The sequence below is a fragment of the Nesoenas mayeri genome, assembly GCF_963082525.1.
Source record: "Nesoenas mayeri genome assembly, chromosome: 16".
In the NCBI taxonomy this organism is placed as follows: Eukaryota; Metazoa; Chordata; class Aves; order Columbiformes; family Columbidae; genus Nesoenas; species Nesoenas mayeri.
The window spans coordinates 8,620,429-8,644,756 of NC_137562.1; the positions used below are offsets into that span (position 1 = coordinate 8,620,429).

At 41.7% G+C, this 24,328-nt stretch overlaps 1 protein-coding gene across 1 annotated transcript in view; it reads left to right on the forward strand.

Annotated features, from left to right (window-relative positions):
* NTSR1 (neurotensin receptor 1) overlaps window positions 1-24,328 on the forward strand; it is a gene marked incomplete at both ends in the record, with an annotated part of 49,328 nt that overhangs the window by 16,563 nt on the left and 8,437 nt on the right. Inside the window, one exon of the mRNA XM_080354799.1 lies at window positions 19,837-20,038. Within this exon, the coding sequence (XP_080210925.1) occupies window positions 19,837-20,038 (202 nt within the window). The remainder of the gene's footprint in view (window positions 1-19,836; window positions 20,039-24,328) is intronic.

Here is a 24,328-nt window from a genome sequence, read left to right on the forward strand (position 1 = left end):
CATGTTGTTTGCAAATAAAACATCTAGTTTGAGCTGAAGTGAATCACCTTGCTTCATTTTTGGCTTATACCCCATCTTTTTCTTGTTTCTTCTTTAGCTTAGGACAATTCTGAAATAAAACAGAAGTTCAACATGGTTTTTTATTTAATATTTAGAAATGAGATGTGTTAGTGTTTCCAGAGAGATGACAAATGTTTGTTTGAAATATTGTTTTTTGTCAATACTGTTTATTGAATTTAACAGGAAACCTCAAGTAGCTCTTGATTTCCTTCCAAAAATTCATTTGTCATCAGATTCACCATTCTTTTAAGAAAATTAGCTGTATATAACTGCCGTATACTTAAGCAAGGACAGAATCCTGTTCTTCCAGGCTTGCAACTCCCCATCCTTCTGTGTCAACCTTCACCTGAGTGACTTGAACAAGGGACCACCAGAAGTAAGAGCACAACATGTCACCATCTACATTAGAGGCTTCATTCTGTAGGAGGGGACCTAAACATACACCTTTGCGGTGAGGATGCATATAGCAGCTACACAACATTGACAACACAGGTATAATAAGCTTACAACAGCCTGTAATATATCCTTAAATGGACAAAGCTTTTACATTCTCCAAACAGATCTTTCTCGTTATATCTTTTTTGTACATCTTTCACTGTCTCACTGCAATGAGTCAAAGCATGTCTGATTTGGCTTCATCAAACCCAGAGCCAGGATCCACTTCTTTTAAGCATTTTAATTAATGCATAATAAATAAGGAAACACATACATAAATTTTTCCCTACAAGTTAAACACAATCTTCTTGGCATTCTCTCTTGAGTTATTTTGTTTAAAGTATCTGTCTTCCAGTGTGTCTCTTTTTTTTTTCAGTCTGCTCATGTTCCTTCACTGCGAAAGATCAAATGTTTTTCCCTGTCTGTGCCAGGTATATACCAAGGAGATCCTGGAGGAAGAGTATTTAATAAGGTCTCTAATAGGCTCTAAATATAATAATCCAAATAGCACTCAAATGGCTGGTTCCTCTCTAAGTTTGGTTCAGGCTGTTTATTTTTGTTCTTAGGTTGTGAGACTAATTTTGTCATTAAAGATCAGATAAATCACTTTTTTTCATCTAAACGAGCTCCGCTTTATCAAGAGTTGTGCAGCAGAGCAGAACTTCTCAATGCCTTTTTGAAAACCCAATAGGTCCTGTGAAACGTTTTGACGCACTCCAATTAGGTTTGAACTCTACCTTTAGCATTAAAGCCGATCCTGGTATTGCATTCATGCATTTATTAAAAAAGCCATTTCTTCATGCAAAAGGAGAAAAGATCAGAGACGGTAGTTTCGCAATCGCCCTTCTCAGCTCTCTCCTGTAAGCTGTGAACCTGAGAAAGTGGTCAAAGTTAGCATAACCCTGTAGCTCTGCTTTCCCAAATTAAGCAGTGCAGGAAATAGAAGGTGAAATAAATAAGAACCGTAAGCAATGGAGAAGAGAGGTATTTTCAAGAACAGGCTGGGTACCCTTGGAGGGGAATTGCAGTGTGGTTGGGGTTGGGGATGGAAAGTTCCTATATGAAAAAAAGAAAAAAGATAATATCAAATAGAGCTGGACTTGATGAGAGAGAAATGAAGGTAACCATCAGCAAATCGTGTAAGATTAGGATGGTCAAGGAGGACAATGAGAGAAGGCAGGAGAAACATGTTGTGTTCTGGAGATGGCTGGATGTGGGTGACCCAGCTGCGGTGCCTTGTCTGTGGAAAGAAGCTGTGAGTCTAAAACATCTCCAAAGGAAAACGTTCACTGCAGTGATTAAGTGCTGAACAGCACATCATCCGGGCTGGCCAAGACCTGCCTCTGCTTTGGCGATTGTCCTCTATCATCCACACGTTGATTGTAAACAACAGCCCAGCAGGGAGCTGAGCCTGGAGAACGTTTAATTTCTGTCTTAAACAAAATCAAGTGGTGCCTCCCTGAGCTGGTAATTCAATACAAGCTAAATGGAGGGAATGAGTCACATTGGAGCTTCCCATTCCCACCAGCTTTACCTGCAGTGCTTTACCTTTACCAACCCCATTGAACTGCATCAGCCATGAAGGAAGGAGCATTTGCATCCTTGCTTACGGCTACTTTTGAAACCACTTAAATGATAAGAGGTAATCAGAAGGAAAATGCGCTTCTGCCCTTCTTGCTCTGCCCATGATGCCACCCTTGCTGAGTCTCACTTGCCCGAGACATTAGGACCCATTGCTTCATGGGAGACATCAGAGTGTAAAATAAGAGTTTTTCAGTGTAAAACAAGCCCTCGCTTTGGTTCTTGCACACCCTGCTTTCATATCCCTCCTCCTCTTTCAGCACTTTAGTGTCAGAGAAATAATTGAGGACATGGATTTTTAATTTCTATGACTTGGTTTCAGAGTTAGCAACATAGGGCTGTTAGAAGAGTCACTTCTCCAAGGTGCTGCAAATTCCTTTAAACAACCATGAACATCGGTAGCAGGGCAAATTATCTCCGCATTGGTGAAAAGGTATGCTTTTTCCCTGAAATCTGAATTTTGCTTTATTCATTTATAATATCCATGTACTCACTCTGCCAGACTGGCATTTCGTCTCCCCTGTGGATGTTTTTATTGCTTTTAGTCAAAGCAATATTACACAGGAGTTAGATTGCAGTATGGAAAGTCAGACTTCCCAAGGGTCACTTGAAGGCTTCATTTAAAAATAAATCTTGCTGCAAAACAGAGAAAGTCATTATGAAAATGCTTTTGAAGAAGAGATTTAGATCAGATCTAGTTATTTTCTACCTCCGTTTATTTACCTGAAAAACAGGAATAATAAAAACTTTCTTGTACCCAGGAGGGAATGGACAGTTTTGCTTAATGAATCACTTAATGTCTCTGTCTATAAAATGCTGAATAAATTCAAAGTACTTCCAGCATTTCGGCACTATGTTTGCTATTCTCTCTCCATGCAAATTCATTGCAGTACCTGAATACTGAGCTCTAATGAGAATTCTCTGCACTTAAATGGCTGAAATTAAAATATCGCAATTACCGAAGTATCTTCCATTAGATGGAATTATTTATGAGAATGTGTCACTTAAAAGTCTCTCAGTTTTTACTGAATCAGAAATCAAGACATTTCAGGCTGTTGTCATTTTTTTTTTACCAGAGTGACACAGGAGCATCTCTTCCTACATTGCAATGAGTTATTCGGGAGAACAGAATCCAAGTTTTCTTACGTTATCTTCTCTAACCGCTGTGGTTCAAGTAGAGACTCTCAAAACATTTAAGAGCTGCATCTTCACCAATTTTGATGCTTATCCTTCTCATGCCTGGTTCTTCATGGCAAGTGAATCTGGAAGGACTTCAATTTATCGTTGTGGCATTCAATTCAGTCCTAACGGTTGACCATAGAGAGCATCACTCCACCAAATAATTACATTTTTCAGTATTTTTGGCAGAAGCAGACATGAAATTGGCACTCCAGGTACTTTATACCCCTCCTCACATCTTCATAACTTGGAGGGTTCATTTTCTAAGGCCACACTCAGACCCCAACTGAAAGGTCACCCCTCTGATACTTCAGGGCTCCACTGAGAGAAGTTTCTTTTTAACTGGAAGTGGTAAACAATATTAGAAGTGTGTCTGTCATTCATCATGAGGCATGATTTTGTAGGCATAGGAAACATCTTTTATTAAAATAATGAACTGAACTGAACTGAACTGAACTGACTTGAACTGAACTGACTTGAACTGAACTGAAAAACAAACAAGCAAACACAAGAACTTGGTGGGTTCCTGGGCTAGCAGGTCCTTCTTTGGTCTCAGGCAGGAGCAGACACCTCAGTTATGGACCAGAAAATCAAATTTGAGTGTAACTTGCCTGTTAAGAGGCCAGCAAGTGGGACTCAGTTTGGTCCCTGTGATGCAAAGATGCTGACACAAGAGAAGGACCGTAACACCCCTGGGTGCCTGGCAGCTGGAGAGGTATTAATAATAATATGTCAATATATGTATCCATATATATTACAATACATGTATTAATGATATATGATATTATATTATATGATATGATACATATTAATAATACATGTCAATACACGTATTAATAATACCTATTGTCCTTGGGGTGGGGTGAGCTGGGGACATCCTGGTGTGCCCCCAAAGCAGTATATGTCATGGTCTGTGTCATGTTATCTAAAGCATTGACAGTGGCTCATCTCAGAAGGAGGTTCTTATGCTTAAAATACATTCCTTGGTTTAAGGGTCGGAGAGGGTCGCTGTGGATCTTGGGGGTTTGTCAGCCTTTTGCAAATAGAAATGTTTCTGAGAAGGGAATAGTAATATTGCTGGTTCTCAGTCTCTGCCTTATTGTTGAAGGGAGAAAAAGGACAGGAGAAATTAGTTGCAATTGAAAGGTATCAGATATTAAAAGAATGAAGAAGTCGTCAGTCACTGAAATGAGGAGAATGTTTCATTAGAAAGCTAATTTGCTCTTTATTGAGACTGATATGTGCAGGTCCCTGCCTGGCAGGATCCATCAGCTTTTGGCTGCGAGGCTCTGAGTGGAGCCAGCCCTTTCCTCTATGGATGGGCTGATCCTGCCTTTCTTCCTCCCCCACATCAACCCACCTTCTCAGGAAATCCTGGAGAAAAATAGAGTATCTTTAAAGCAATTTGAGTCAGAAATCAGCCACCAGATAGACAGCAAGGGCAGGGACTGGAGCATCTCACCTCTCCTGCTTCCCACCCGGGGTTTCTGGAGCGGTTGCCTGGGGAGGTGGTTTCACCAACCTTCCCTCATTTCACACAGTAAAGGACATGACACATGCTAAAAGAATAGCAGTGCCATCCAATAACTTCTATGTAAAAGCAGTTTTTTGCATATAGACATGAGGAAAATGATCACAGGATGATTTCACTGTCAGATTTTCTTCAACAGCAGCATCAAACAGAAATGTGATGCATTGGTTCACTGTTGGGGTAGCAAAGCCAGATGTTCCTCATGTTCCAAAGAAACGGTGCTTCATTTCTCTGTGCTTGTTCTCAAAACAGTTTTGAGTAGTGAATTAAAAATTAAAAAAAATAATAAGGGCTCTATTCTTGGCTATGAATATTTATGACAATATTGGACTTGCAAATCTAAGGTAATTTAAATGTCAAAACTGGTGTAAAGTCTCTCCTTTGGAGGATAAGTCAGAGAAAATTAATCTTGATTACAAGTCACAACATTGGGAAATTAGCATCTTAGGGCATTAGCGATAAACACTTCTGTACATACCCTTTTTATGTCATGTATTTTACAAAAATGAGAATCAGTTTTAATAAAAAAAATAGCCCCTTAATTAGCCAGTTAGGTAATTAACAGGGAAATCCTGGTTGCATTCATGACACTGTGATTATTTCATCTTGCTAAATCACCTCCTCTTTTGCCAGGACTCCATAACTGTCTCCATAACTGTTCAGAGAGGAATGTTTTCTACCTGAGACTGAGTCATGTCTGAGACGCCTGCCTTAGTGATAAAAACAGCAATTTTTGCACTGAAAGTCTTGGGCTTAAAATAAGGAACTTATTTTAGTTAACGCATAGAAAAGGCCAGTGTAAGCAAGTGCCAGAAACACCAGCTGCAACGTCTCTGTGTGCACAGGATGATGTTACCAGCAGCTACACTCAGATCCCTGAACAGGACCATGAGTTACTGAGATAAACCTGCAGGGACTGAGCTCCTGATGCTTCAATTGCAGGAGTCAGGGCACTGGAGGCTGGTTTCTGCTCCCAGCTTCTAGGTCAAGGTTTTCAGCCGTTTCCCCACAGACCCTTGCAGTTTTGAGAAAGGTGAATCTGAAAAACAACCCTACTGTTAACAGGCTGCAAATTGCTATACAGGAGTTTGAAATGCCATGGGGAAATAGAGGTTTTTCTAAACCTGCAATCAGAATCTTAATCTAAGGAATAGCAATTTATATCTTTGCAGGCAGTTGCAGCTCTGTGCAGAATCCAAGGGGTTTGTTAACCCAGCACCTCAGGCTTGCCTCATCTGTCAGATTTTAGCCAATCTCAAATGGTAGCTACATCCAGACACTTTGAGGAAAGGTCCAAAAAAAATTATAATGGGAAAGAAGCCACCTCACAGACACAACATCTTCCCCATGCCAGTCTGGATGGCTGTATTCTGCCTTAATGCAAAGTAGGTTACATAAAGACTGTATTCAGTAATGATTCCTCAGCAGCTACACTAGAAACAAATCTGACATTTGGCCTGTTATTCTCATTTGCAGCCTGATCCGATAGTATTTGGTTCCACATGTTCATTTTGCATTAAAAAAAAAATAATCAATTTTGGGAACTGCAAATACAATCGGGACTTGTCTTTGCTATGGTTTGCAGCAGAAAGCCTTGAGCTTCTTGATATATTTTGCCTTAGGATAATTTTCTGAAAGACCGTATGGATCTGGGGTTACAGTGACCTTCCAGCTGCCCAGTTGGGCTTTGGCCCTGCAGCTCACTGGGAGCTGACCTGTTCTATGGCTTTTAATTAGCCAACACTTTACGACCAGGGAAGGATGGTTCTCATTCTGTTTCCTTGTCTATGCTAGATTTAGGATTTCTCTCTCTGCTGTCACCTTTCCTTGCTCATCACTTGAGCCAACGTGTCCTCCCACACTGTCCCTACTATATGTGTATTTACCTGCTGATTCACCTTCATGGTTTTGAGAGGCAGCTGCTCAGCACCCTGGAACCAGGAGATCCTCTGAGCTCCTTGGAGATATCAGGTCTCTCTGCAGCCTTTCTGTTTGTTTCCTTTGCCTGGCAAAATGGCTCTTCTCCAAAATCGTGCCCCCTCCCACCTCCTCAGGTTGACACCTGTAATTCTACAGTGAGAGCAGCAGAGTGCATTGTATTACTGTAAAAATATTTAAAAGGCCCTTTTAAGCAGTCTGCAAGTCTGTATATGAATAATTACCCCTGTTTCTCTTAGGGAGCTCATGGTTTCCCATACAATAATGTTTTAAGACCCAAAGTGATGTCTCCACAGCAGCCCTCAGTGCCCGTTGCAGCACAGGTAGACCCATCTCAGCCAGCCTTAATGTCTCTTCTTGTGGAAGGTGACACTGGCTGTGGATGGAGATGTCCAGGATGACTGTGTCCACCTAGGAACTTCTTGCAGCGACTGCTCTTTTCCCTGAAATCCCCACCATTGCCACGCTGAGCTAACCAAGCTGTTGCTCATTGCTCAGCTCTCATGCTCCACTGTGGCTACAGCTCCTGGCTGGGTCAACTCTTCCATCCATCTTGCAAGGAGAATGACCTGTCTCAAAGCTTTAGACATGGAAATTGCTCAATCAAATGTAGGTGCACCATTGCACTCAGTTCTCAAGCATCCTTTTAAAAAAATAGCTCTGAGCATCTCCAGCTATCATGCCTTTATTTTTGTCCCTGTCTGCATTTATCTGAGCCATTTGAATTAATATTTCATCCTTATAACACAGAAAAGAAAAAAATAAAAGATACACACATCGACTGAGAATTAATGGGCTTTTTTTCCACCCTCTGGATAGATTTATTCCCTTTCCTATTCCAGCAGTTCACATCCTCAACTCTCCATCTCTCTCTTGCTGTAAATACCCTCAGCAATGGGTGGACTCAGCAAATGTGCTGAGGAACCCGTAGTGCTGTGGAAAAACCAACAGCCACACTCAGATCACACAGTCTGAAAAGAAGGTAGACTGCAATATAACAATATAATGACACATCTGGTGATTAAAGCTGCCCAACAAAGACAGACATACAAACATGCTCCCACTCACATTGGGAACATGGGAGGACCAAAGCACTCCCACTTCACACTGTATCCCTATTTTTGTCCCACTGGCATTCAGCTTACGAACTGGAGGATGAAATATAATTAATGGAAGACACATAGCTAGTGTGTGATAAAGGAAGAAAGACGAATGTTGTTTTGTGTTAGATTTATACCTTGCCCACAGTAAGAATGAAAAAACCAAAAGGATTTGGCCAGCATAAGAGAGGTGTTCCGTGAAATAAATATGCGCTTTACTCTTTCAAAAACAGAAAACTGCCTGGCTGTGACTGATATTTTCTCAGGTTCAGTAAGATCATAAAGAACCTGAGACTTCCATGAATAGTCCCGTGATGATAAATCAGTAAAACAAATCTATAAATAAAAATGTTCTTCTTGATTTGCCTTGGTCATACTGCTCAAGCGCAGCAGAAGGAGATAATTTTAGTCTTCTTCAACACACTACCCAGCCAACACTTTCTTGGTAGCTCGTCCAATCACCCTGATTAAGAGGTGCATAGTCTGGTCTCTCAGAGCAGCAGGAGAGAGATTCCAGAGAGATGAGCACACGCTCAGCGCTACTTGACCTTGCTTGTTGTCAAGAGGTCAGCTCCATTTCCGAAGCAGAACATCCTGAAGGAGAGATGGAGATCTCTCCAGCCCACTCAAAGCCTGATGAGAAGAGGGACAGGTACCACCTCCTGGAAAGGGCTGACATGGAAATAGGGACTTCAAGGGGGCCTTACAGCATTAAGTTACTCAAGAGTAAGCTAAAACCTTGCGCTGCCAAATGTCACTGCTGTACCAAGGTTTTTACGTCCATCAGATATTAGACTAGGAAAAGTGCCGGTTGCTGCCCCTGGCTGTGGGGCATTACTTTAGACTGCGATTAATCTGTGTAAACCGGAAGAAAAAAATTAAGACCTAAGATCCGCACTGTCACAGCTTAATAATGCAGCTTGAGAAGGAACTGTAGAATTTTCTCTATAAACGGAGGAATGTTCCAAACTTCAGCTTTAAAGTTCAGACCCCCAGAGAGATTGTTAGATTTTAATTGCTACCTTAATCAACATTTATTAGTGCTAACCAAAGCTCCTCATGGATGTAAAATTCAACCCATTTGTCAACTACTAATTATTTTAAGCAGTCAAGCTGTTATTTTACCATCTATGTTATTGTGACTTTTCAGCATATGTGAAATATTGCAATTAGCTTCATAAAATTTGATCCTGAAACAATTCAACAGATAAATCATTCTTTGCCATGATCTCACTTGTCTCTCTAGACATCTATAATACCCTCTTTCACCTCCACCTCACCTGGCAGAATGTGCAAAACCAGAATCAGGTCCAATGCACTTTTCAGTAGGAGAATGGTTTCTTCTTTCCATTTGTAGTGGTTTGGTTTGTGGTGGGTTTTTATTTGGTTTTTTGGTTATTTTTTTTTTAAATTAACACTTGTATGTCTTGTCATCATCCAACAGAGTGTGGGAAGAAAGCAAGCACAAGCACCACTTGATTTAACTGTTTGCTGCTCTTCACAGTTAGAAATCTTTGCTTATGGTACTCCCATGCTTATGCTTTTTGCTTTATTTTATTCCTAAAACACTGACTAGTGCTAGTCTGCTCCTGGTGACTTCGTACCCGCGTAGGCAAAGCCATTTGCTTTGATTACCAGGACTCAAATGATTCAATATTACCAGAACAAGAAAAGTTGAGGGATAATTGACTGTCACCATCGTCTGATTCTTTTCTCTTTTTTTGACATGCTCTGTGAGAGAATATCCAAGCATAATAGTCTCATTCATTACAACAACTATCCCAAGCATGAATTGAAGAAGTATGGAATAACAAGTAGATGTTAGAAAAGCAAGGATCTGGGTATGGGCTCGCAAAATCAGTTGCTACGATTTATTTGCATGGCAAATGCACCCTTGTTAAGGCTGCGGTGGCTGCCACCCCTTCCCCCCACCCAGGCTGCAAAACCCACACATCGGGAGCAGGAGCATCAGATGGTTGCAGTTGTGGCATAGAAAAGAGAACGATTTTCCTGGTTTTGACTAGGACATTGTTAGCCACCCTCAGCATAGAGAATCAACCCACAGCAGGGGAAGCACCAAGTCATGGAGGGACTGTCTTTGTGTGAATATCCACCACATGGACCCCCAAGGCTTATGCAATGCCCAATGGACAAGGAGATAGGCAAGAGGATAGGCACAAAATAACTGCAAAATCTGGATTGGGATTACTCAGATGTCAGGAGCATTAGGCACTGTATGAACATTTATTAAATTATTTAGAGGGCTGACAAGCAGCAGAACTGGAGAAAATGAAATATGTTGTGATAAGCAATGGGCAATATCCCTTTGGCAAAAAACAAGTAGGAAGTAAAATACCAGCAGATAGCGAGAACTGAAATCCAACTGCAACAGCAAATTATTTAAGCATATTTCCAACCTGTCATTTGAAGCTGAAATATTATTTCCCCTTCAGTAGAATACATCTGCTGGGGAGCGTGAGGGGGATATAGTAAAGGAGACCTGCATGTTCAAAAGAGAAAATCAAGAACATTATTCATTGAGTTTTTGTTCAACCAAAAATACTGCCCCAAATAGTGTTATGGATAACTAAATCTGAGGAACAAAGCTGAGGCCAGTAAACTGACAGCACGCAAATTGACTTTATTCTTGTTTGCAAGCAAAACTGAGTAAATTAAATTAATTTACCTTGTAGCTCAGTGTTCCCAATCTCAGGAAATTAAGGAGGAGGATTTCCTGAAGGAGGGAGAGGGGAAGATTTAAAGCTTTCAGGTTAATGATGACATGATAGATGAACATCACTGTGCTCTGTCACTTCTTCCTTCCTCCCTCACCAGACAGAGATGGGGAGGCAACTGCCATCCTGGGCCAGAACCCTTCTATTTTATCTCCCAGATATCCCACTTGAATCAATAGCAGGAGGCCCTGGATTAACTGAAGTGAGATGTATGAGTCCCCCAAACCAATCTTCATCAAGTGTAATCCTAGTGAGGATTTGTGGTCTTTTTTTTTTGTAGTTGGGACCTTTTTTAACTGTTTTGCTCTTTCATTTTCTAAATAAACATTCTTTTATCCTTCAGTTTATTGAGTGATAAAGCTGAATTACATGATGTATAACAAGACATTCTGCAACGCACAGTGGCAAACATTAAGAGTTGGTTTGCTGGCATTTAGCAAGGTAATGAAGAGCTCTGAGGTCTCCAGGGAGTTTGATACTTAGGTATTACCCTTGCGTACAATTAGGAATAATAAGCTTTATATCAAACACTTATGTATGAATCATACCTTTTTGCTATCGCTTATGATAAATCTGGAAATACTTTAGGCCACAGGATTGTAACTATGCATAGAAATGAGGTTAAATGATCTTTTCAGGTATCCAGTCAAGCTCAGGAATGCCATCATTATTCAGTGCTCTGACATCTTTGCCAACCCATCATGAGCAAGAGCCCCATTTAAGTTGTTCTGCATCAGATGTTGTTTTTTATGAAAAAATGATTTCTCCGTGGAGGGAGACTTATGAATGGGAAAGCTGGTGGAACGTTTTTTGCAATATAGATATGATGGATTTTTTTGTCAGTATGCAATTTATTTCCATCTGTTCAGTATCTGATTAACTCCTGCAGAGTATGTGATTAACTTAACTTCTTGAGATCATTAGCTGCTCTGCATTCCCATTATAGTTCATCAGTGCGGGACCACACACAGGCTTGAAAGTGTTACACATTGGTTATTCTTAATATCTTAATCCACACTGACTGGCCGTTCTCTCATGATGGCAGCGGATCTACAGAGACAAGGCACGTTACCAGGAAAACATCACTACTCTGGAGCAAACACAAGACACTAATGAAAATGGAGTTTAAGCCGATCCTCCTCATCTAGAGCTAAATTAAGTTATTTGGAAGAGTTCGTGTCTGATGTGAGCCAGTTGGAGGCAACACTGGGGTCATCCAGCCAGCCAAGGGAGGAGAGAACCACTATCCTCTGAGTGGTTCTGGCCATGACCACATTTGTGTTTCGCAGTAGGTTGCACAAACTTGCACATCTCAAAGTACCGTACAGACTGCAAACAGTGCACACTGTCACCGTAAGCCTTGTAGTAAAATGCGTTTTCTTCTAGTATAAATATCTACCGATACAAAACCCGAAACATCTTAATAGAAGCAAGCAGCCAGAGCTCATGCACAAGTCTTGCACATTTTCCTCTGACTTGTCTTTTGAGGGGTTTTCCTGTAGCAATTAAGGCCATTAAATGGATGTGTCAGTAACAGAGACTCACATGTCCTTGCTATGCAATTAATTATCAGTCTCATTAACATTAGTGGATACTGGGAAGTAGAATCATGGGGACAGGACCTGGTCCAGTCACTTGGGAGCATCCATCTGATAGTTTATCTTCAAACTTGTATGCTCTCTTTCTTCAACTAAGCAACACTACCTGGAGCTCCCTGTTCCCAGACCCCATCAAAAACAAGTAGAAAGCTGAGACTCCTGCAGGGGTCTAAAATGCACAGGTTTAGCCAATCCAGGCTCCTGTGGCTGGGGCCAGCTGAGTTATTTAATCAGAGGTGGATTGGGAAAGATATACCTGTGTTTGAGGCCTTCCTCTTTTTTTTTTTTCTCCTAAATAACACATATTTGATGTCCTGGTTATCTCTATGTTTAGATCAGGCTCACATATGCATCACTGCTCTGACTGCCAGATATTTAGCTGCTTCTGCCTCCCATCCCTTGTCCCCATGCAGCTGTGTCCTGGCTTCAAGGTTTGCATCTGTAATTCGTAGCTGATTGTAGCATTTTAACATCAGATACCTGTGCCTGTGAGCAATGTTTCACATCACCATAACCTTTATTGGAAATGCCTGGGTTTGTTATTTAACACTTTTGAAAAGGCTTTGCTGGGGCAAACTGAGGGTGCTCCTCAGTCTCTCTGGTTTGCACTTACAGCTCCCAGAGGTGAATAAGAGAGGTGTTTGGAATGAGACTACAGCAAGATGTGTAGGATCCTTACTCACCTATAGCTGGATAGAAGAGGTACAGGGATAATGGCGTGATAACAACCAGAGAATTTTGTGGCCATTTCTCAGAATGTTTTAAAGAGAAAATATTACTTGGGGTTTGATATCTTTTCTTTTGTTATTCATTAGGTTAACGATGACATGTAATGTCCCATCACCTGGACCTCCATCAGATATTTGCATCCTGCTCCTGGTTCTGAGGCAAGGGCAGCATCACTTCACCCAGCTGCTGAAGCCCCAGGAGGTGAAGGGATGCTGCAGGGATGCAGGATCCGACCATACCCACATGCAGCACCAAGTGATCCTGCCCGGGGCACCCAGTGCTACCCACCCACGTCACCAGCCCCTGGCCAAGGGTGACAGCTGTGTCACACCATGTCACACCATGTCACACTGTCACGGCTGCTTGAGATAGCAGCCAGCAGAAATACAACCTGACAGGTGAACCTGCCTGAGCTAAAACCAGTAATTTATAACGATCGAGCTCCTGCTCGAGCACCTTGTTAGAGCTCCAGATCTACACACAGGCTTCAGCACTTGGCCCTGTTCCTATTTATCCAGGATTTGTGTTCTCACACCAGGATGCACTCACCTGAGATAAGGGCTGGTGCTGTATCCTGCAGAATGGGTACCCACTAGTGCTGGACACACGCTCGAGCATTTCAGATTCTTTAGTTTATTCTTACTTCCGTACTCTTTTAAGCTTCCACCTGCAGATTTAATTTAGATATTTATTAAATGAATGATCTGAGAGAGGAAGGATTAGAAAGCTTTTCTATCAAAATCTAGTGCTAATATACTCTGAAATTAATAAAATTGCTCACGAATTTCCAGAAGAGCTGGATTCCCTTCCTAGGCTGTGATTTTTCAGCTTTCTCATTCCTCACTGTACCAGATAGTGGCTACAAAAGCAGTTGTTGTTTCCTTCCATCACTCACAAAGGCAGAGCTCTCCTGCCCTGTTGTATCTAACGAATGGCATTTAGCTGATAACCGCGAGATACTTGGCATGGAAATTCGGAAAGCTATGCAAAGATGTGGTTTAATTAGATGGTAATTTATTTACTGGGGGGAAAAAACCCTTTGGTTTTTTCATCTGATACATCCTGTGAATATCAAACACGAGTGCCATTGCCAAATGCTCCCTTTGGCATCTCAGCACCGTGTGCCTGTCCCCTTCCTGATTGGTCTCCACAGTTGGCTGTGTCCAGGAATGCTAGATTCTGTGCTCATTAAAGGCTGAAATTTTCCACTGGGTGCTTAAAAAAATGCTAATTCTGGCCACTGAGATAACTGGTAATTTTGTAAGTACATTTAGTCAAAAAAGATTTTTTGGCAGCCGAACGTTGATGTAGCAGAATGTGCTTTTCTGATTGACATATGCTAACAATACTGCCTCCACAGTCAGGGGGAGGATAATTTACTTTTCATTTCCATTGGAAATTAGGTGAACCAGAATGTGGTAGATTGTTACATCCCAGCTATGTGGTTTCATTGATTTGCTCAAAACCACAAATCAAATGATACCTCGCATCCACAGACCTCGCCATCATCACTTCCAGGAAAACAGCAAAGACAAATATCCTCCTGAGATAGTTTTCAGCTTCTTTGGGCTTTCTCAACCATTTCCCCAGATGTGCCCTCGAGGGGTGGCTGGACCAGGGGAGAGTCTCTGCAAAGAGAAATCCTCCCCAGCAGAAATCGGAAAGGCTGACAGCTGTTTCACAGCATTTCACAGCTGGCAGACAAGTGTTCTGTGGGGAAATGGAGTATGAGAGCAGTTTAGAAAGTCCAGGTGAGATTTTACCTGCTCAGCATCATCCACATTTCTCTCCATTTTAATTGTCCTTCTCACATTCCTAAAGAGAAAGGGGGTAAAATTGCTCTGAGCATCCAGCTTACTGCTGGAAGGGGCCATGTCTCGAGATGTGGTGCTGACAGAGACCGAGAAGTTGGCTCTGCCGTCACCTCATTTATTGGGCAATGGGGTAACAGCTCTGGTGTCTGCCACAAAATCACTGTCGCAACCCAGAGCTAGAATTGTCCCTAAATCTCCGTTGCCCCCCATGTCCCCTCCGAGGGTCTTGCTCCTGCTGACAGGGTATCCTGGCATGTCATGCTTCGTTTGCTTTGGGCAACTTTATTCACTTATTTAGAAAAAAAGGCTGTTTTATGGGAAAACACAAGATGCAAGTTCAAAAATCTTTTGTGATCTCAGTAAAGAAACATTTTCTTATCAAAACTCTTTCAGTGACAATATTATGAATAGTTCTAGTTCTCGGCTTTTTTATCACAAATACTTCCAATGGAGGTGTTTAACTTGCTACTGTTTCTCCAGGAAGAGCCTCTAGCCTAGTTTTTTACGATTAGCCACATAAGTGCTTCAAGATCTCGTAAAGCATCTACAAACACTCATTAACAGTCTGAACCCCTTCAAACTCGTGTGCTGATGGACCATGGGAACAGTCAGCTGCAGGTGGCTCAGGTGACTGAGTTTTGCTGGGAGGGAAAAGTGACCTTTAAGTGCCTGTAACATGTAATATTGCCCATATTTCAAATACATATAAGACAAAAGTCTGAGCTTTAGGAGGGATGGAAAAGCCTTCTTCATCTAAAGTGGCCTGTGAGTCTGTGTTCCTCCAGAAGTCAACTTGGAGCGCAAAAGAATAAACCTTTGCAAAACTCTTTTTACAGGACTCGTTTAAGCCCTCTGGGGAGTCCCTCTGTGAAGTTACATACTCATCTTCTCCATCACCTTTGCGAGTGAGCTGATGTCTGCTTTTAGTGGTAACCCAGGGAAACCACAGCAGCCAAATAATTTGAGGGACTACTTGGTAAAAGCAAATCACGTCAGCAGGAAGCTCAGCAGAGCCAGGGGAGCAGTTTTCAATTGAAAATATTTAGGAAGAGTCACAAACCCAAGCGCTCACTTCTGCTTTTGTGTCACTTCATTTTGCTCATCCCTTCCCCTGTGTCTCTCCTACACTCCTGTTTGGAAGGAAGAAGAAAACTCAGATCACATTGAATTCCCTAGTCTCACGCAAAGTCTGATTTTTGTTGAGCTGACCAAGAGAGTCTGACAGCTGTTTTTTTTCCCTTCCAGAAATGTGACTTAATTTCCATTTTTCTTCTCATGAGCTTATGAAGCCCTATTTTTTTTTTCTCTCTGTCTTCTGTGTCCTGCAAAACCCTGTATCATTTTAATGCTTCATGTTTTGGCTGGAATCAAAATTCCCTTTGGCAATAGAGGGCTTAGAGAAAGGCTGTGTCATTAGAGAGTCAGAGGGGCTGGGTGCCTTTGCAGGGCAGGTGCCCCACAGCTACTGAGATGGGGCTGGGAAGGTCGGTGTCACCACCTTGGGGACCATGCAGGTGTTGTACCCCTGAGGACTCGCTGAGTCAGAGCGAGTGTCACTGTCACGTCTTTTCATCCATTGAGTGATCAGGTAGCTCAGCTGTGTCTTCATGGGGACAGGGTCTAGGTATAGGCTTCTGCTGGAGGCTCACCCGCAGTTGAAATTCATGTCATTACCATAAGGGAAGGTCATTGTTCTGCAATAGACAAAACATAATTTGATCCTGAGGACTAATCCCATCCCACAGTTGCTGGTGTTTGAACGGCTTTTAGAACTGCACTGATTACAGGAGTGACAGCAGCATGGAAGTGGGTTAGTGTTTCATGCTCTCCTGCCAGTGGCAAACATTGTAGGATTGGATTTTCTTCCCTTTTTCTTTTTTTTTTTTTTTTCAATAAGGATTTAACACACAGCCACAGAATGTGTGATGTCAGGTTTTTTTACTCTAGAGAGCAGCCAGTGCTAAGCCTTTCCAAGCCCAGCTTTGTACTTCTGCACCATGCTCGTGTTGCACATCGCTGCCCGTATTGCTGCCCGTTACGGTGCTGAGCAGAAACCTTGGGTCTAGTGGGTTCACACTGATGCAAACACATCACTTTTCCTGGAGTGAAGAATCAAACTGAACCACATTTGGTGACAGCAGAGATATGGCCATACCGCTCTGCTTGTGCATCTGAACAACCCTGAATACAGAATTAGTTTAGATCCAGTATCATGTGAGCTGTCATTTCCATGGTGAGTCAAAATAAAGGCCAAGACTTTCAGGTCAAAAAAGAACCTGGACATGGTCTAAATCCTCTCACCCATGACCAGAGCAATCTCTAAAGGTATATAAGGACACAAAGGCGTCCACAGGTGTTCAGCTGCAGCCACTTTAGTCCCACTGCTATTCGGAGTTTCAGTGCTGTAAAAAATCCCATTAAACACTTATACAAGTCTTCCTACTCCTGAAGACCTTTGAATGTGCAGTCTTGGGGCCCTAGACCAGCTCCTCTTGCAGGAGGTGAGAAAATCTCCACTGTTTGAGGCATCAGCTCCAGCAGTGTGTAAAGTCACCTGGAAATGAAGTGTTACTGCACCAACGTGCACAGTGTGCTGGAATCTGGACTCACATAACCCAGCAAGCAGCTCACCAGAAAAAAAATGAGGGTTTGCAGGAGGGGGATTAGCTTTTCTAGTCTTTATGGTCCTTGAGAGTTTGTGTTTGCAAATAATTCTTTCCACAAATTAAAACCTTCTGCCTCTGGGGAAAGTATTGATTTTTTTTCAACTATATGAGAGTTTTTATACAAATCAAGACATGGAAAAAATCTTTAAATATAGCCTTTCTTAGAAAGCATGCAATTTCCACACTTTTAATGCAGCAATTCATAAAAGTAAAAGTCGATGCTATTCTATACAATTTCCCACACTCTTTGAAGACTTCCCAATATAGTTATGGAATGAATCAAGGCTTTAAAGAAAGCTCAGAAAAGACTTTTTGAGTTCTGCGTAATTATATTAGGTGAGACTAATTTACAGGTAGGGCAAAGGTTTTGAATGAAAGCCAATAAACTCTGAAGCTCAGGTGACAAAGCATTTCCAGAGTGAAAATGTTTCCTTTTGCTGATGTGCAAACATTTTTCAGCAGTAGGAAAGAAGGAAATTCTGCAACTAAACTGTAGAAACATGAGTGGGGAACTACAGGGCTCATTTCTTAGTCTGATCCAGTAAATATGAGCAAATCATTTCACCCCTGTGTGCACCAACGCAGCCCAGCTGCATCGTGAAGGTTAAATAAAGGAAGCATGTTCTTTACAAGCACAAATGACTCTGTCAGTGAAACTATATCATTTTGGACCAGCTGAGAACTTGGTCCCTACTACTTAATGATCCTTCTTTGTGTCTTGAAGCGACTCCAAAAGATAAAGCTCTTCTTTATATGCAGGTGGCTGTGAGATATGTTATCTTTCTTAGAAAAATGCTATGTATTTAACAAAGGAGGCCCTTAACAGTTTGCATTGATGGGGTGTATCTAAGAACGTCCTCAGTCCACAGAGGAGCTCTATTATTACTAACTAGCATAAATGAGAGACGATGTTGTCACCACGTGGGTTGGGAGAGACAAAACCCAGCTGGTACTTTTGCTAAACGTGTGGAGCTCTGAAGAAGCACAAAGCCGTATAGTGACTTGATCCATCTAAAGATAACTTTGACAACAGCAATACTACCTATCTTCACTAAAAGAAAAGTTGCAACTTTCTCAAAATTATGAACAAAGAAACTTAAGTGCTTCTGATTGCCAATGAACCTGCTCCCCATGTGCTTACGTGGTTTTTTTGTGGTTTTTTTCAATGGATCCTGTGTAGCATCCTGAGGGTGTGGTTGGATTCTTTCTCCATCTTTCCATTAATCTCTGGCATTTCTGGATCCCTCCAGAGCAAAGAAACCACACTCCTGCACTAGTAGATACTGGGTGTCTCCATCCCAGCAGACCGAGCACCCGGTTGTAGATGAGGCTTCCCTGGTTCCACAGTTTGCAGAGAGACATGGGGTTGGCTTGGGGTGCAGGGTTGGTTCTGTATTCTAGAGCGCCGAGGTGTAAGACTTGTGGCTGTCTGGGGAAGAAGTTAATGGCCTTGTAGCCCTACCACAGGGCAAAGTCCCTCTTCATTTTAGTAGTTGCTTCCACAGAGATTTGGAGCACACAGTTTAGTACTTGTTAATATTTTGAGATTTTAAAACTTGAAAGGGCTTTTAATTTGTCCCACACTCATCTCAGTGATGTTCTGAGCATCGTCCTGAGCTGGGCAGCAGAGAGGACAAGCCCCAAGGGTTTGCATGGCAAGTCACCATCCCACCACAGCAGCCTGGCCACAGACACACAGGCAAACCCTGCCCGTGCCTCGATTTCCCTGGGTGGCCGTTCCTTGAGCTCAGTTCCAGCAGGGTTTTTAGACAGCCCCTAAGGCCCTCACAAAGCCTTCCTGCATTAATTTGACACAAAGAGTGACTTCCACTTGATTCAATCACTGCTTAATTTTATCTTCCATTTAATTTTATCAAAACTGTAGTAATCAAATAATTCGTACTAAAAACATTACAACTTCCACTTGTTTATTCTGATCAATTTTAATCCTTTCAGGCACAAGGTTTATTGGATAATTTGATTATAAGATAACAAAACACTCATTAAATCTACAAGGAAAGGATGGAATACAAAAAAAAAAAAAAAAGTTAAAAATATCCTAAGGATGGCTCATGAAAAAGAAAAAATACAATAACATACTGTTATTTAGAAGTCATGCTATGCATCATGAAAGCTAAGAAGGATCCTGCTGTTCACAAGATGAAAAGACCAATGGCCTGTTTCAGTTGAGACATTTATGGCAATGAACTGCACTGAAAAGGGGAAGACAACATAATTGGATGCGAATGAATTTGCCCTCTTTGAATGTTGACCCATGTGAATGAATATATGTCAGTGGTTTTTGATTTCTCCCTCTGTGCAATAAGCCTTCAAAAGCCAGCAGAGTAAGAGAAGGGAAGAGATTTCCACTGTGGGCTGTTTCTCTGCTGCTTTGAGAAAAAAACCCACAATCTCCTGCTCCGCTGACCCTTCCCATCCCTTGACTGTGCCACATCTCTCCTCCCCACAGGTCAACACTTTCATCTCCTTCGTGTTCCCCATGGTCGTCATTTCGGTGCTCAACACCATCATCGCCAATCAGCTCATGGTCATGTTCAAGCAAGCAGCCCAGGAGAATCAGGTCTGCACCATTGGTGGGCAGCAGACGATGCTCAGCATGTCCATGGAGCCCAGCCGCGTGCAAGCCTTGAAGCACGGCGTCAGGGTCCTGCGTAAGTACTCACATCTTTTGGCATGAAACAGGCTAGAGGTGTCCAAATAAATACGATTTGAAGAGTAGTAGGTTGAAATTGGTAAATACTTTCATCCAAAACGTATCTTAAATGAAAATTAACTCTCTTTGGAAACATGAAGTGTCCCCAGATGCCTTGACATTTGCCAAAGTTGCCCAATTCTTGTCTCAAAGCCCCAGACTTCGTTAAATAAATTTCTTTGTTCTCTTGGTGTCTTTCCTTCTCCACCTATTTCTTGCTGAGTCACCAAAAGTTTTCTAGAGAATTTTACTGTCTATTTTCCGCTATTTTCTTTTTCTCCCAGAGTCACTTTTCTGAGTCCTAATCTTCCCTTAAAGGATTATAAAAACAAAACAGAACACATAAAAAATGGAAGCTAAAGAGATAGTTGTGTATTGTTTAATTAATTGTGCTCAATGGAGGAGAAGCTGATAAATGAAAATTTCAAATTTAAGGAAAAAAACATATTTCGTGCTCTGTGAAATATAAACAACATGATAGCATCAAGTTTTTCTTTTCTATTTCTGGCTGGCTCCAGTCTGAGCTTCCAAACAACCACATTTAGGGTAATCACAAAAAACATTTTTGTCTTTTCTTGTTGAGATATAGAGCTAGAGAACAGACCTGCTCACACGCAGACTCTCTGAAAAAGGCAAAGTAGCCCAGTATTTTAATGACCCAGTCACCACCAACTTAAGCCTTGCATATCTTGCTTTATTCCTTTTTCTGCAGAGCTTTGGTTCAGAAAAAGTTTAAATAAAACATCTTTCAACCAGAAATTGAGATGTGCTGCAAAATTCTAGATGGCTCACCTAAATAAGCTGAGGAGAAGACCAAAGAATCTGGTAGCTTAAACTGACAGACGATAAAGCAAAAACTCCTCAAAAATAGTACCCCAAAAAATCTAATAAAGTGTGTCAGTGCTGGTTACAAACTAGGAGAGTCCTCATGCACGTTAGATGGTGAGTGTTTGTTAGCGGAAAGCTTTCTGATCCCTGATTTCATGGCAAAGCTCCAGGCAGCTGAAGTACTTTGGCCAAGGCCACTTTTTCAACAAGTGAAGAAATCCCCAGAGAACACACCAAGAACCCCCATGAGATTTTTCCCGTGTTTTTTCACTACGGATGCACCCACTCCGCACACTGTGCCCATGCCATAGCCAAGTCACTGTACGTATCCCGGCTTCGGACACCGTGCTGGGAGATGCCTGCTGAGGAAAAAAAAACAGAAGACATTAAATTCCCCTTATCTTGTTGAGCTTTGGTTATTTACTCTCCCTGCACCCTGGTTAACCATCATCCGGAGCCTTGCTTCAGTGTTGAGCCTGCAAGGACAGGGTCACGCACGTCCCTCAGTTCCCCACTATCTCTTTCTGGTTCTGGATGCTTCTCCCTGCTGCCAATAAGTGAGAAGCTGCCTTTTCTCACTTGTACAACAGCATCGCACACCTCTCTCTGTCCTTTTAGTATTGTGTACTCCATCAACATAAAGAGAGGAGACCTAAATTTACTCCTGCTGTTCCTTGCAGATTGCTTGGCAGTGGTGGACAAGCATCTCTCACCAACAGGTGCATGTTTTCTCTGAGATAATGAAAACCAGCCCTTCTTTCTCCAAACAATAAGCATAACCTTCTTCTCCAGGCAATTTTTTGCTTTTGTTATGTGCTGCAAAAGCTGCAAAAGTTAGCAAAAGTGAGGGCTTCAGCCTGAAGCTTGAAATGATGTAAAAGCAGGTTAAACGTGGCTCCACAACCAGCACAGATATTAAGGTTCATCTCTGCTTTGCCACCCCGGCAGCAGGACTGAGCTCCTTCCCTGCTGGGAAGACAATGAGAGAGCAGCCACTTTCTCCCTTTCTGGGCTGAGGAAGATCAAATAAATAAGAAATCCACCATCAATTTGCCTGTGATTCACCACAGCACGCAGAAAGGCTTTTTTTTATCTGGCAGGTGTGAGCAAAATCCTGCTTCACTTCATTTTTCAGATGCACTTGATTACTGGTGCTGCTTGATTCACATTTACTTTTGTCACCTGTTCCCTGCAACTTTTTTTTTAATAAACCAGGCTTCTGAGATGTCTGAAAAGTAGCAAAAAATAAACAAGGATGCACGTGGTTTATCCTGGGATCCATGGCAGCCAAAACCATGTACACAACCCAGGCTAGTTAATGGAAGAGGATGAGAAAAGAAAAATGACACTTATTCTCCACAAATAAAACTGTTGGCAAAAAAATCAAGGCTTCATGGGTGTTAAAGTATTTTCCATTTCCAAAAGTGAACTTCAGCCTGAAGTACAGAGAGCTTGATTTTGTTTTAAGGGTGAAAAGTTTCAGAACTTGTAAAACTAGTGCTCAGAAAAGAAATTTGTGCAGTTTGTGGTATGCAGAGCTGTTGGATGAGATCAGAGCAGCAAACACATTTCTTCCTTTCTCCAGATCTATTGAGATTATGTATTTATTTACATTGAAATAGGAGCTAAAAGTGGTCAGGCTAATAGCTTCATTCAAAACAACCACAACATCATTTTCCTCCCCTTTGGTAGCATTTATGTGTTTTCTTGGCTCTGCCTGACTTTGGTCATGTACAAATTAATTAGGGTGATTAGGACCAAGGAATGTGTCAGCCCTGCTGCCTGGGAGCCAGCTCATTATTTCATTAAGCATCTAATTTCTGATTGTAATTCCCTCTCTGGTCTCAACATTCATCAGGTGAGAGGATCCAAATGCAGAGAGTTGGAGGTGCTGGCAGCTTCTCAGCTCTTTTGTGAGGATAATGGGGCAATGTTTGCACCAGTGCTGCCACTAAAAATACCTCCCACTGAGATATTTCAGATGCTCCTTCATCTACCCAATATTCCTGCAATTTCTCCAGTTATAAACCACCTCAATTTTTTGTTATTATTCCTTGGCTATATTGTAGTGCTTGGAAACTGAGTCTTTTGGGCACTGTGTGATGCTTCACGAAGGGTCAATATTCTCTGACTGTACAACCTGATACGCCAATCACTTGATAACATCCCAAATAAATCTTAAACACACGGGTGCACAAATGCACCCTTGAGAACAAGGAGCCTTCAGCAGGTAAAACCTCATGTATGCTGCCCAGACCATTGTGTATCCAGACATAGAGCAAGAGAAGGAAAGATTTCTGGAATGGCACAGCTGATAACAATGTTGAGACAAATTAATGGGCATGAAGGGGAGGCTTTGAGCGTCTGTGGGTGGACATTGGTTAAGCCTATTTAAGTGTGATCAGTTCCAGGTAGCATTTGCTCCCTTACAGAAGCTGCTTAGTGAACACAATTATAAAGCACTTAGAGAGGTTTAACCAATTAAAAATCTAGCCTTCAGTCTCCCACAGCTGGCTGGGTGATGCCTCTGTAAGTTGATTTTTAGGAGATGAAGTCAAACCACATTTTTTTACTGAACATCTAAGAATTTTAAAATTATTATTTCAGAGTCTCTATATTTCTTCAAGTAATACTAAAAAAATGCCAAGTATTAATGAAGAATCCATGCAGCCCACATTTCATCAACTTGTGTATGAATATTCTCTTTTCTGAACAAATGTTTTGAAGAGTTCATTCATTTCTTTTCACTGACGTTCCAAGTCTGAGCTATCCATTTGAGGAGGAGAATATTGCTATGAGATTTAATGTAACTATCCCACAAACAGGAATAACAAATAATGGCAAATACTTTGCAGCCACAATACACAGAAGAGCACCAATCTGAAAATCTGCACCTTAAGCAGTTGTATTTTGTAATTCCTGTATTCTAAGGAAATCAGATTTGTCTGATCATTAATAAAAAGTCTGAGCAACTGCAAGTGGAGTTCAGCAAAACCCCTGTGATATTAAGCGTGATTGGAAGCTGAGTTTAATGGCTGAAGTGACACACTGAAATTCAGAAGGATAAATTAGTTCTGTAATGGTTGTGTATATTTCCCAGAGATGTTTGTATGTGTAGCTTTACTCTCCAGCCTGCCAAGTAACATGAAGAGAGCAGTATGGGGTCATTTTATAAACCACGGCTGTACCTCTTGGGACACAGAAACTCTTTTTTCCCTCTCCCAAGACATGTCCCTTCGCTGGCACTGCAGCTTGGGCTGGCAAGACATTTCTGCTGGGATTCAGGATCTACAGCCTGCATCTCTGAAGACAACTTTAGAGCCCAACAAGCAGATTTTCCAGGTGTTAAATCCTGTCCATATGAGTGTTTAAAATGTTAACTGATGTGTTTTTAAACACAAAGTCTGGCCAGGGCCTTAGT